The sequence below is a fragment of the Somniosus microcephalus genome, chromosome 4, assembly GCF_052327205.1.
Source record: "Somniosus microcephalus isolate GS21.2 chromosome 4, FLI_Smic_1.0, whole genome shotgun sequence".
In the NCBI taxonomy this organism is placed as follows: domain Eukaryota; kingdom Metazoa; phylum Chordata; class Chondrichthyes; order Squaliformes; family Somniosidae; genus Somniosus; species Somniosus microcephalus.
The window spans coordinates 252,770,083-252,784,927 of NC_140990.1; the positions used below are offsets into that span (position 1 = coordinate 252,770,083).

The following is a 14,845-nucleotide window of genomic DNA, read 5'->3' on the forward strand; positions in this document are numbered from 1 at the left end:
AAGATCTCCAATCATCGGTGGCGGAGATGGTTTACGGGCAACCACTTCGAGTTCCGGGTGAATTCCTGCCGTCCCCTACGCGGCTATGGTCCGCGGCCAGGCAAAGAGAGACCCACCGGGATGCAGCCCGCTGTTTCCGCCCAGTTCCGACCTCACAGCACGGTTTGCTTTCGTCCAACGTCCCGGGGGAGTTGTCGAAGGCCTAGTTCGTTTTTGTGCGCCAAGACGGCCATCGTACCCCGCTCGCACCTCCTTATGCAGGGCCCTTCCAGGTTTTGCAGGCAGGGGACAAGAGTTTCGTGATCGACGTCGGGGGCAAGCCTGATCACATCTCTGTCGATCGCCTTAAGCCTGCGCACCTAGACCTCGAACGACCGATCGAGCTGGCGCAGCCTCCGCGCCGCAGCCGGCCGCCGCCACACCTGACAGCGCCGTGTTACCTGCCAGCTCGCCGCCTGCTCAGCGTTTTCCCCTCCGGGAATTTAGGAGTCGGTCCAACAGGCTTGTCCGACCTCCTCAGCGATTGACTCTTCTCGTTAAAGACAATTCTGGGGGGGGCGTATGTGGCAAAGCCACTAAGAGACTCTCACAGTGACTTGTACAATTGCCTTTAATCATGTTTATTACCTTTTAATGTTGGCTCTGATTAAACAGAGCTAAATTGACAAAATCGCAATCTGACGCGATGATTTCATCACGTGGGTCATGTGGCGTCCCAACGGCGGGAAACGTGATGACGTCATGACATCAGAGGTAGAGGGCGTTTCCAGCTAGTCCTCGTGTGGAGTGATAGTGAATAGACCTGTTTAGAGCTTCTCCTGCATTTTCTTGTTTTGTAAAGTTTTAGTACATTAAACTCAGTTTGTTAACTACTAGTGAGTTTATAGATTCTTTGCTAGGAGTGCAGAGACTCCTACACTAACTCTGTTCACAATCAACAAATTGCGGTTTAAGAATGTAAATACACAAATCACCATCGCATTGTCCACTTTGAAATCAGCATATTCATTCCCGATTTGCTGATTTACAAGTACGTGTTTGAATTTACTTTATATAACTTGCCGAAGGGCGGGGTAAGACCGCTTTGAAAAGTCGTGACCGGTGACCACGTGCTCAGTTTTGCACCCGCGAAGGCAAAGTTGGAAAGAAGAATAGCTGGAAAGAAAGATGGCATTTTCAGTTCGCAAACTCCTCATCAGTGAGAGTATAGATGCCGGTTGCAAGAAGATTCTAGAAGAAAATGGAATCGAAGTGATTGAGAAGAAAAGTATGACCAAGAACGAACTGCTCGCTGAAATTAAGGTATTTTGCAAAGTCCTAAAATCTTCTCGTCGATGTTAATCTCTGCGGGTTTGTGATGGAGTCTGAAGTGGCGTCTCAGGGTGTTGCAGACGCGGCGCTGTGGCCAGGCGGTGAGAATACTGCTGAAGGTATTGAGGGGACAGGGGGATACATTTCGCTATTGGTATCGTTAAATTAATCTAAAGACAACAGTGGAGAAAATACAACTTTTGTTTGTTCATTCTCCATTTGTGTGATGTAAATAAACGCCAGACATGGGATGTGGGCGCAGCCTCGACCCATTGGAGCAGTTGTACCGATACCTTCATTTATTGGGGGGGGGGGGGGAAAACAAGCTGTGGCTGTGGCTGGATCTGGTGGCCTGGCTCCGGCATCACTAGGATCACACCTCTTTTCTGATGCAACAGCGCCGAGAGATTCCCGAGCGCAATCTGGCAGGGAAGCAGTTGGCTGGTCGCCAAACATAAATAGAGGCTACATTGAAAGGGTTTTTAAATTTTATTCAGACCTATTGCTGTGTGCACTACTTTGTTTTTACATTCATTGCGAATTAAAGCTAAACTCAAAAACAATTGCTTCAGGTAATTCTGAAATGGCTTTAACATGAACTGTCGAGCTTTTGAAAGAGTATAATCACTCTAACTTTGCGTCTATATCGAATGATTTATTAAAAGCACGTTTTCTATCGGTGGAATCCAAATCAAAGCGAAGTAAGCCGAAACATTTTTAGCCTCTGTTTCAAACCCATAGTATTATAATTGCAAGTTAATTTTATATGGAAACTTCTCTCTAACATACCAGCCAGCAGTTGCAAAAATTACATTGTTGAAGGCTGCTTACGTCCATTTCCCATTTTAAACTGCCATGTAAATGAAGTGCTGTCAACCCCATAGGCCGCATAATTTACTGTCAATCCCGCAAGGAAATGTGCCTTCCTCCTTTATCTGCTCTCTCATTTTCTATTCATTTTTCTAATGTTATTTTATCGATGACTGCACTATTCTGGGTTAGGTGGGTAGGTGAATTGTGCCCAGACTATTGCTAATATTTCTTTGACTGCTGGATGTAAAGAACATTGATTTGTCTAAAAGCAAAATACTGCAGATGCTGGAAATCTGAAATAATAAGAAGAAAATGTTGGAAATACTCAGCAGGTCAAGCAGCATCTGTGGAGAGAGAAACAGAGTTAATGTTTCAGGTCGATGGCCCTTCGTCAGAACTGGAAAAAGCTGGAGATGGAACAGGTTTTTAAGCAAGTGCAGGGGAGAGGAAAGAACAAAAGGAAAGTCTGTGATAGGATAGAAGGCAGGAGAGATTAAGAGATGGTGCAAGGCAAAAGGAGATGGTAATGGGACAAGATGGCTCTAGATGAATGAAAGACAGCTGCCATGTGGGAGAGAGAAAAAAAATAAAGGGGGGGGGGAGGAGAAAGAATAGGGGCAGAGATTATGGTCTGAAATTGTTAAACTGAGTCCAGAAGGTTGTAACGTGCCTAATCGAAAGATGAGGTGCTGTTCCTTGAGCTTGCATTGAGCTTCATTGGAACGGTGTACGAGGACGGTGAGGTGGGAGTGGAGCGGAGAATTAAAGGGACAGGTGACCGGAAGCTTGGTCACCCTTACGGACTGAACGGAGGTGTTCTGCAAAGCGGTCACCCAATCTGTGTTTGGTCTCCCCAACGTGAGCAGTGAATACAGTATACTAAATTGCAAGAAGTACAAGTAAATCGCTGTTTCACCTGGAAGGAGTGTTTGGGGCCCTGGACAGTGACAATTGATTTGTCTCTTGCTTCTCCCCTCCCCTGGAAAATGCACAAGTTCACCCACTCCCTGGCAGAAGCAGTTGAAGGATCAACCTACAGTAACACACCAACATCTCACTATGCCTCATTTTTCTTTCCTGTTTGTTTTCCTTTTATTTTGTTGGACTCTTGGCTCACCTACCAACGAATATGTATGGTGTTGCAGTATCAATAAGCACTGCTTCATGGTGCCCTAACTGGTCCTGTTGTTTTACATGCTGCAGATTTAACTCTCACTTGAATATGTGGAAAAATAACTAGGAACAGCTGCTTAATACTACCAAACCATAATTTTGTATTAACTGTTTTGAAGTGAGTACAACTGTTTAAACAGTAGTCAAATTATTTTTACAATACCTCTAAAATTGAGTTTAAAATATTACAGAAAGATGTGAAAACTGATCTGCAATGCTATTTGGCAAACTTGCAATAAAAATACAGAATTAAATGAGAGTTCTAATGTATTTCTATTAATATTAGGACTATGATGGGCTTATAATCCGTTCTGGAACAAAGGTCACTGCTGATGTCATAAATGCTGCAAAGAATCTGAAGATAATAGGTAGAGCTGGAACTGGAGTGGATAATGTGGACGTAGATGCCTCAACAAGGAATGGAATCATTGTGATGAAGTATGAATAACACAATCAAGTCTAAAACTTCAAATATGCTGAGCAAATGACAGATTTGCGCAGCATCTGCCTGAGAACATGACTAGCTTTGCCATAACGGATACAAAAATGCATTTTGGTTTTTAACAGCTAATTGTGATTGATACCCTTATTTTTAGCCAAATTTAAAACCATCAAGGATATTTCAAGAATTACTTAGATATTTATTTTACTGCATGTCATAACTAAAATAATTAGCTAAATGTTATCATAATTCTGAAAAAAGTAAACCTTTTTACACTCGCAGGAACTTGCAGAGCATAGTAAACCTGTGTCTTGTAATCTAGGTGCTGCATATGTATTAGTCTGGTTTTATTCTTTGTAACAAAGACTTATTTCAACTTTTACTAAAGTCATTAGGAGGTTATATTAGCTGGGGTTCTTCTAGAAAGATTGCTTCCAGATCTAGATGTTAACCCTTTGAGTACTGAAAATCATTGCAACTTGCTAAATATACACTACCATTACTACCAAGCCAGGGGACCAACCCTGGTTCAATAAGGAGTGTAGAAGAGCATGCCAGGAGCAGCACCAGGCGTATCTAAAAATTAGATGCTAACCTGGGGAAGTGGCAACACAGGACTGCATGCATGCTAAAAAGCAGAAACAGTGTGCTATAGACAGGGCTAAGTGATCCCACAATCAACAGATCAGATCAAAGCTCTGCAGTCCTGCCACATCCAGTCGTGAATGGTGGTGAACTATTAAACAACTAACAGGAGGAGGAGCCTCCATGAATATCCCCATCCTCAATGATGGTGGAGGCCAGCACGGAGTGCAGAAGACAAGGCTGAAGCGTTTGCAACCATCTTCAGCCAGAAGTGCTGAGTGAATGATCCACATGATATAAAGAAATGGCTGCGCGCACTGGATACAGCAAAGGCTATGGGCCCCGACAACATCCTGGCTATCGTGCTGAAGACTTGTGCTCCAGAGCTAGCTGCTCCTCTAGCCAAGCTATTACAGTACAGCTACAACACTGGCATCTATCTGACAATGTGGAAAAATACCCAGGTATGTCCTGTCCACAAAAAGCAGGACAAATCCAACCCGGCCAATTACCGCCCCATCAGTCTACTCTCAATCATCAGCAAAGTGATGGAAGGTGTCATCGACAGTGCTATCAAGCGGCATTCACCAAAAACCTGCTCACTGATGCCCAGTTTGGGTTCCGCCAAGACCACTCTGCTCCCAACCTCATTACAATCTTGGTCCAAACATGGACAAAGGAGCTGAATTACGGAGGTGAGGTGAGAGTGACTGCCCTTGACATCAAGGCAGCATTTGACCGAGTCTGGCATCAAGGAGCCCTAGTAAAATGGAAGTCAATGGGAATCGGGGGGGGGAAAACACTCCACTGGCTGGAGTCATACCTAGCACAAAGGAAGATGGTTGTGGTGGTTGAAGGTCAATCATCACAGCCCCAGGGCATTGCTGCAGGAGTTCCTCAAGGCAGTGTCCTAGGCCCAGCCATCTTCAACTGCTTCATCAATGACCTTCCTGCCAACATAAGGTCAGAAATGGGGGTGTTTGCTGATGACTGCAGTGTTCAGTGCCATTCACAACTCAGATAATGAAGCAGTCCATGCCTGCATGCAACAAGACCTGGATGACATTCAGGCTTGGGCTGATAAGTGGCAGTTAACATTCGCATCACAGAAGTGCCAGGCAATGACTATCTCCAACAAAAGGGAGTCTAACCACTGCCCCTTGACATTCAACGGCATTACCATTGCCGAATCCCCTACCATCAACATCCTGGGGGTCACCATTGACCAGAAACTTAACTGGACCAGCCACAAATACTGTGGCAACAAGAGCAAGTCAGAGGCTGGGTATTCTGCGGCGAGTGTCTCACCACCTGACTCCCCAAAGCCTTTCCACCATTTAGAAGGCACAAGTAAGGAGTGTGATGGAATACTCTCCACTTGTCTGGAAGAGTGCAGCTCCAACAACACTCGAAGCTCGACACCATCCAGGACAAAGCAGCCCGCTTGATTGGCACCCCATCCACCACCTTAAAAATAAATAAATAAATAAATTCACTCCCTCCACCACCAGCGTACCGTGGCTGCAGTGTGTGCCATCTACAAGATGCACTGCAGAAACTTGCCAGGGCTTCTTCGGCAGCACCTCCCAAACCCGCAACCTCTTCCACCTAGAAGGACAAGGGCAGCAGGTACATGGGAACACCACCACCTCCAAGTTCCCCTCCAAGTCTCTCTCCATCCTGACTTGGAAATATATCGCCGATCCTTCATTGTCACTGGGTCAAAATCCTGGAACTCCCCTACCTATCAGCACTGTGGGAGTACCTTCACCACACGGACTGCCGCGGCTCACCACCACCTTCTCGAGGGCAGTTAGGGATGGGCAATAAATGCTGGTCTTGCCAGCGACGCCCACATCCCATAAAAAAACAAAAATTAAAAAAAACAAAAGTCTTTCAGCACATGTCTACTGTTATGTAATATAGAAAGCCTCTTTTGAACAGTTTTTCTGACTTACACTGTCAATTCTGGACCAGATGTATAAGGGCACAAGGTTGAGGTTTGAGGTCCAAATGAACAAATTATGGAAACTTTCAGAGTTTTTCTGCCACAAAATTTGATTTTGTATTTTTGAAATGAAATAGATACAACTGGAAAAGGATCATTTTATAATTAATCCCCACAGAGCAATATTTCTCAATACTGACATTTTAAAGCTAATGAAGTAGAAATAAAGAAATGCACTTTTAATTCACATTCTCCAAACAAGCTAATCCATGTTTTTACTTTGGTGAAAGCTTACTACTACAATCTCAAAGATTAGTAACTGAATTAATATTAATCCTATTTTTTTCTTCAAAGCACACCAAATGGGAACACAATCAGTGCTGCTGAAATGACTTGTGCAATGATCATGTGCCTGGCCAGGTAAGATTTTGCAACCAATTATATATCCTAACAAAATTAAGTTATTGAACCAAGGCACTGCTAAGTTACACAAAAAGCCCTGTGTGTGTGGGGCTCCATGGGAATGTTCTTATGATAGCCATCTGAATTCTGTTATCTGGAATGGTAACAGTAGCAAGTTCGAATGGAAATGTAAAGTATTATTTAGTTTGATTGGAACACAAAGTTACACTTTTAAAACGTTAATTATGTTCATTGAAAAGATATTTACTTTCTCTTACTTTAATCTGATTAATTTTCTAGAAAATTAAATGTTTAGATAATGTTTAGATTTATATATGAATTGGTATTTAGTGCAAAAAAAAGTCCTTTTTTAGGGGAAAAAATGAAATCGCTCTTGTTTTCTTAATGGATCTCCAGTACCTTGCATCAAACTGTTGGCTACCTAAGAAGGCACCTGCTCGTCCGCTTCTGTCTTTGCTGCATAGCAGCCAGCTCAGTAAACCATATAAACTGCCATGAGTCACGTGAGAGCAGCCACGAATTACTTTCCCTTCTGACGAATAAAGCATCTATCACTGTAATTATCTCTGATGAGCTCAATATCTCCTATTGATAACGTAGCTGAAATTAAGAACTTTTAATTATTGGCTCACATTTTTATATAGGAACTCAGGTTATACAGCAATAACAACTTGCAGCTTCAACATACTAAAACATCCCAAGGTGCTTCACAGTATAGTGTTATAAAACAAAATTTGACACTGAGCCACATAAGGAAATATTAGGGCAGACTTGGTCAAAGAGGTAGGTTTTAAGGAGCGTCTTAAAGGAGGAAAGAGAGGCAGAGAGGTTTAGGGAGGAAATTTCAACGCTTAGGCCCTTGGCAGCTGAAGGCATGGCCACCAGTGGCCCAGTGATTTAAAATTGGGGATGTTCAAGTGGCCAGAATTAGAGGAGCGCAGATAACTTTTGGAAGGTTGCAGGGCTGGAGGAGATTACAGATAGGGAGGGGTGAGGCCATGGAGGGATTTGAAAAAAAAGAATTTTAAAATCGTGGCGTGGCTTAACCAGGAGCCTATGTAGGTCAGCGAGCACAAGGGTAATGGGTGAACGGGACTTGGTGCAAGTTAGGACGGGCAGCAGAGTTTTAGATTACCTCAAGTTTACGGAGGGTAGAAGATGAGAGGCCAGCCAGGAGTGTGTTGGAATAGTCAAGTCTAGAGGTAAAAGCATAGATGAAGGTTTCCGGAGCAAATCAGGTGGGGTGGAGTCGGGCAATGTTCCAGAGGTGGAAATAGGCAGTCTTACTGATGGCGTGGATATGGGATCAGAAGCTCATCCCAGGGTCAAATACAACACCAAGGTTGCGAATAGTCTGGTTCAGCTTCAGGTAGTTGGCAGGGAGAGAGATGGAGACGGTGGCTAGGGAACGGAGTTTGTGGTGGGGACCGAAAACAATTTGGTTGGAGAAATTTGTGCTCATTTCAGTACTGGATGTCGGACAAGCAGTCTGACAAGTTAGACAGTGGAGGGGTCGAAAGAGGTGGTGATGAGAGCTGGGTGTCGTCAGCGTACATATAATGTCGTCGATTGACCACATGTAGATGTTGAATAGGAGGGAGCCAAGGATAGATCCTTGGGGGACACCAGAGGCAATGGTGCAGGAGCGCGAAGTGAAGCCATTGGAGGGGATTCTCTGGCTACGATTAGATAGATAAAAATGGAACCAGGCGAATACAGTCCCACCCAATTGTAGAGCATGCATTTGACTACCTGCATACTGCCACCCCTGCTGTGTTGTTATGCTCGCACAAAGATTTGAAAACAATTTGTAATTGAGCTTTGGAAGGTACACTTATATGGTTTGTACTTTGGTCGCATTTGTCTAGTCTTGGATAACCTTATGATCAGGGTATCCAGATACTCTTGGCAGGAGACTATGGTAATGGCACTAGTTGAGGTTGGGCTGCTAATGTTCTTTGTAGAATTTGGAATTGCGTGTAAGGTGTCATTGCTATTTCTCATCCCATCCTCAGAACAGACAACCTTTCTTTGTGTAGGTGTGCGTGTGTGAGGATAAGGCCCATTCCTTCCCCAGTTCCAGATGAATTCACACTTTAGCTTCTCAAATCAGCATTTATTCTACAGATATCCACCTTCTCTGGGAGAGATAACTGATGTGCTACAGTATGGAATTCTCCTCCTCTTTGACAGTAGTGAAAATTGTGCTAACGTGAGCTGCTAGGATTTGATAAGCTGGTAGTTCACACAGGCTCAGAGGGGACTAAAAGTTCAGTTGTGGTCTTGGAACCAGTTTTCAGTGGGACCAACATATGAACATAGAAATAAAAACGGAAATGCTGGAAATACTCAGCAGGTCAGGCAACATCTGTGGAGAAAGATCTGTTTTGCTCTCCACAGATGCTGCCTGACCTGAGCATTTCCAGCATTTTCTATTTTTATTTCAGATTTCTAGCATCCACAGTATTTTGCTTTTGTATAGGAACAGGTGTAGGCCCTCAAGCCAGTTTTGCCATTCAAAGCAATCACGGCTGATCTGTATCCTAATTCCATTTACCCGCTTTGGCTCCACACCGCTTAATAACCTTTGCTAGTTAGTTTTCCTGGAATGTCAGTTATATTATCCTCTTCCTCTACTGTGAAGACTGATGCAAATTCAACAAGTCTGCCATTTCCTTATTTTCAATTGCAATATTATCAACGACCCATATTACCCTTGACTATCTGTTTTTCTTATATAACTGCAAAAACTTTGTTAATCTTGATATCCCTCAAGTTTCTTTCCGTAGTCCCTTTTTGCAGCTCTGTCTTTCTTTGTCTTCCTTTGCTGTTTGTTTATATCTCTCCCAGTCACTTGGATCTACACTACTCTTTGCACTTTTGTATACTCTTTTCTTTAGTTTTATGTTCTTTAGTTTTATGTTCTCCTCTCGTCAGTTATTTGGTACGGTAGCATAGTGGTTATGTTACTGGACTAGTAACCCAGAGTTTCCCCATGTAATCCAGAGGCCTGGACTAATGATCCAGAGACGTGAGTTCAAATCCCGCCACTGCAGTTGGGGAATTTAAATTCAGCTAAATAAATAAATCTGGAATAAAAAGCTAGTGTCAGTAATGATGATCATGAAACTACCAGATTGTCATAAAAACACATCTGGCTCACTAATGTCCTTTAGGGAATGAAATCTGGCCTATGTGAATCCAGACCCGCAGCAATGTGGTTGCCTCTTAACTGCCCTCTGAAATGGCCTAGCAAGACACTCGGTTGTAGCCAAGAAGGCAACTCACCACCACCTTCTCGAGGGCAATAGACCAGTGTAAACCATTCCTCCACTGGGAGTGTTTAACCCATTGGTACAGACCAGTGTAAACCATTCCTCCACTGGGCGTGTTTAACCCATTGGTACAGACCAGTGTAAACCGTTCCTCCACTAGGCGTGTTTAACCCATTGGTACAGACCAGTGTAAACCGTTCCTCCACTGGGAGTGTTTAACCCATTGGTACAGACCAGTGTAAACCGTGCCTCCACTGGGAGTAAGTTCTTTACAGTCAGAGATGGGCGAATTTATAATGGGAAATGGCAGAGAAATTAAATAAATACTTTTGTTTCTGTCTTCACAGAGGAAGACACAAAAAACCTCCCAGAAATACGAGAAAACCAAGGGTGTGGCGAGAATGAGGAACTTAAAGAAATTATTATTTGTAAAAAACAGTACTAGCAAAATTAATGGGACAAAAAGTCGATAAATCCCAAGGACTGGATGACTTGCATCCTAGGGTTTTGAAAGAAGTGGCCGCATTGAAAGATAGTGGACGCATTGTTTGTCATCTTCCAAAATTCTACAGATTCTGGAATGGTTCCTGTAGATTGGAGGATAGAAAATGTAACCCCACTATTTAAGAAAGGAGGGAGAGAGAAAACTGGGAATTACAGACTTGCTAGCCTCACCTCAATAGTTGGGAAAATGCTGGAATCTATTATAAAGGATGCAATAACTGGGCACTTAGAAACTTATAGTAAGATTGGGCAGAGTCAACATGGATTTATGAAAGTGAAATCCTGTTCTACAAACCTATTGGAGTTCTTGCTAAGCCAAGAAGGCCTTCGATAAGGTCCCACACAAGAGGTTGGTGAACAAAATTAGGGCACATGGAATTGGAATATACTAGCATGGATTGAGAATTGGTTAACAGACAGCAAACAGAGTAGGGATAAATGGGTTTTTTTCAGGATGGCAGGCTGTGACTAGTGGGGTACCGCAAGGATCGGTGCTTGGGCCCCAGCTGTTCACAATCTATATCAATGATTTGGATGAGGGGACTAAATATAACATTTCCAAATTTGCTGATGATTTGAAAGCTAGGGCTGTGGAGCCTCAGTCATTGGGTATATTCAAAACAAAAGTCGATAGATTTCTGACTCGTAAAGGCATCAAGGGATAATGGCGATAGGACCGGTGAATGGAGTTGAGGCAGAAGATCAGCCATGATCTCATTGAATGGCGGAGCAGGCTCGAAGGGCCGAATGGCCTACTCCTGCTCTTATTTCTTATGGGCAATAGATGCCAGCCTTGCCAGAAATGCCCACATCCTGTGAATGAAAAATAAAAAAGTAGAGCCATGGGCCTATATACTGGTCTTGTATTAAGCTAAATTATTTTTTGAACATTTCCCATTCATCTGTAGTTTTACCCAATAACAGTTTTGACCAGTTTGCTGTTGCCTGTCTCCGTCTCATCCCGTTAAAGTTAGCCGTACCAAAGTTTAAAATATTGGTAACTGCTGTATTTCTCCTTTTCAAACATAACATTGAATTCAATCATATGGTCACTGTTGGATAAATATTCCCTTACTGTTAGAATATTAACTAAGTCTGGCTCATTGCTAATTACTAAATCTAGTACGGCCTGCCCTCTTGTTGCTTCTGGAACAAATTGCTCCAGAAAATGATCTTGAATGTACTCAAGAAATTCACTACCTTTCTGACTTGAGTTACTCTGCTCTTCCCAATCTATATGAAATGAAAGTTTCCAAGAAAGCAGGTTCATAACAGTGTCTGTATCCTTCTGGCTATAATCTTCCAGCAGTAGCAGCCAGGTAGTGTAGAACTCTGTCTTCACAAAGGAGGACACAAATAACCTTCCAGAGATGTCGAGGAACATAAGGTCTAATGAGAGGGAGAAATTGAATGAAATCAGTATTTGTAGGGAAATGGTGTTAGGGACATTGACTGGATTGAAGGCCGATAAATCCCCAAGGCCTGAGAATCTACATCCTAGTGTACTTAAGGAAGTGGCCCTAGAAATAGTAGGTCATCTTCCAAAATTCTATAGACTCTGGAATAGTTCCCATGGATTGGAGGGTAGCTAATGTAACCCCACTATTTTTAAAAAAAAAGGTGGTAGAGAGAAAACGGGGAATTCTAGACCGGTAAACCTGACCTCGGTAGTGGGGAAAATGCTAAGAGTCCATTATAAAAGATGTAATAGCAGAGCACTTGAAATTCAGTGACAGGATCGGACAAAGTCAACATGGATTTACAAAAGGTAAATCATGCTTGACTAATCTACTGGAATTTTTTTGAGGATGTAACTGGTAGAATAGATAAGGGAGAACCAGTGGATGTGGTGTATTTGGACTTTCAGAAGGCTTTTGATAAGGTCCTGCATAAGAGGAGATTGGTATGCAAAGATAAAGCATATGGGATTGGGGGTAAGGTACTGACTTGGATAGAGAACTGGCTGGCAGACAGGAAGCTAAGAGTTGGAATAAACAGGTCTTTTTCTGAGTGGCAGGCAGTGACTAGTGGGGTATAGCAGGGATTGGTGCTAGGACCCCAGCTATTCACAATATATATTAATGATCTAGACGAGGGAACTAGATGTAATATCTCAAGTTTGCAGACGAGACAAAGCTGGGTGGGCGTGTGTGCTGTGAGGAGGATGCAGAGAAACTCCAGTATGATATGGCAGATGCAGTATAATGTGGATAAATGCGAGGTTATCCACTTTGGTGGCAAAAACAGGAAGACAGATTATTATCTGAACGGCAATAGATTGGGGAAAAGGGGAAGTGCAACAAGACCTGGGTGTCCTTGTGCACCCGTCGTTGAAGGTAAGCATGCAGGTGCAGCAGGGGGATAAGAAGACAAATGGTATGTTGGACTTCATAGCGAAAGGATTTGAGTACAGGAGCAAGGATGTCTTGCTGCAGTTGTACAGGGCCTTGGTGAGACCACACCTGGAGTAATGTGTGCAGTTTTGGTTGCCTTATCTGAGGAAGGATATTCTTGCCATGGAGGGAGTGCAGCGAAGATTCACCAGACTGATACCTGGGATGGCAGGAATGATGTATGAAGAGAGATTGGGTTGATTAGGCTTTTATTTGCTAGAGTTTAGAAGAATGAGGGGGGATCTCATTGAAACTTATAAAATTCTAATAGGACTAGACAGACTAGATGCAGGAAGGATGTTCCCGATGGCAGGGGAGTCCAGAACCAGGGGGCACAGTCTAAGGATAAGGGGTAAGCCATTTAGGACAGAGATGAGGAGGAATTTCTTCACCCAGAGAGTGGAGAACCTGTGGAATTCTCTACCACAGAAGGCAGTTGAGGCCAATTCATTAAATATATTCAAGAAGGAGTTGGATATATTTCTTAATGCTAAAGGGATCAAGGGATATGGAGAGAAAGCAGGGACAGGGTACTGAATTTCGATGATCAGCCATGATCTCATTGAATGGCGGAACAGGCTCGAGGGGCTGAATGGCCTAATCCTGCTCTTAGTTTCTATGTTTCTAATTTGTAGTGCTTATTTATTCTATCCTTTACTTTATGATTTTGAGATGGGTTTTCATTTTGATTTACTGAGGGCCAACTTCCAAATCCCTCTATCTTTGGTCATTTGGGTAGCAGCCTAGGGCTTGATCTCTAATGTCTTCGGTTTTCTGTGTTTTTTGCTGGGATAACTCTGTCCAGTTTTGGCCCTCATGGTGGGGGACATTACAGCCCTGGAAGAAATCCAGAGACGGGCCACTAGACTGATGGCTAGTTTAAGGGCCCTTAGTTATCAGGACAGGCTTCGAGAGCTGGGATGTTTTATCTCCTGAGGAGCATAGACTTCAAGGGGATATAATTTGAGGTTTTTAAAATTAAATGTGAATTTGATTCTGTCCATGTGGATAGGTTATTTAATCTAGATAGGCAGAGGAGAACTAGGAACATCATTACAAGTTACGAAAGAAAAGAGTTAAATTAGATGCTAGGAAGTATATATTTTCAGAATGGTCAACCTCTGGAATAAGTTGCCAATACGTGCAGTGGATTCACTGCAAGCATTGAAAAGGGAACTGGACAAGTTTCTGCAAGTGGAAGATATAAGTTAAAGAAGGTAAGTGGATTGACCGGGATAGTGGTGCAAGTCACCGTGATCTCTTAGAGCTTGGTTGATTGCCTGCGGAGGTCGGAGAGGAATTTCCCAGAGTTTTTGCCTAAATTAGCCTAAGGATTTTTTTTGTCTTTACTTCTTCCAGGAGATTGGACAACTGCAGGCTTGGGGGGTGGGATGTGTTTAATGGTGTGCATCCTGCACCATGTGGGATGGCACAGCCTTGGTGGACCAGCTGGTCGTCTTCTGTCTTTTTTGTATGTTCATGCTATTTTTAAGCTTTTTTTTCTACAGTGGACATTAACTGCATGCATCTTGGTCCAATTCTATTCTTCTTGTCATATGCTGATTTACTGCTGACTAGTTTGATTTTTAGTAAAGGTCCACAGCACTCTTTTCTGCTTTTCTGCTGTGATAAATTTAAATACGATTTAATTTGTTATTGTAGGCAAATTCCACAGGGAGCGGCTTCCATGAGAGCTGGAAACTGGGAGAGAAAGAAGGTGAGGTAGAAGTATGAATGGTTCAAATGCGCACAAGCAAGTGGACTGAATTTGCAAAATGTAATTGATTACTGGAATTTTGATACTTTGTTAAATAGGCTGTTGACTAGAAATCTCCCTTGATGTTATATGGAACGCTCTCAGTCAATGTTTTTGTTAGAAAATATATTGTCTGGACTGGCAAAATGTTGAAGGGGTGGGTGGGGTATAATAAAGTTATTGTGTGGTCTATTCCCTCCTAGTCTGGTACTGTGCTACATG

At 43.0% G+C, this 14,845-nt stretch overlaps 1 protein-coding gene across 1 annotated transcript in view; it reads left to right on the forward strand.

Annotated features, from left to right (window-relative positions):
- Nucleotides 1–1,035: 1,035 nt before the first annotated feature.
- Nucleotides 1,036–14,845, forward strand: part of phgdh (phosphoglycerate dehydrogenase) — a 71,074-nt gene continuing 57,264 nt past the window's right edge. The window contains exons 1-4 of the mRNA XM_085986227.1: nt 1,036–1,302; nt 3,584–3,735; nt 6,627–6,692; nt 14,530–14,584. Coding sequence (XP_085842353.1) covers nt 1,168–1,302; nt 3,584–3,735; nt 6,627–6,692; nt 14,530–14,584 — 408 coding nt within the window. The 5' untranslated portion in view covers nt 1,036–1,167. The remainder of the gene's footprint in view (nt 1,303–3,583; nt 3,736–6,626; nt 6,693–14,529; nt 14,585–14,845) is intronic.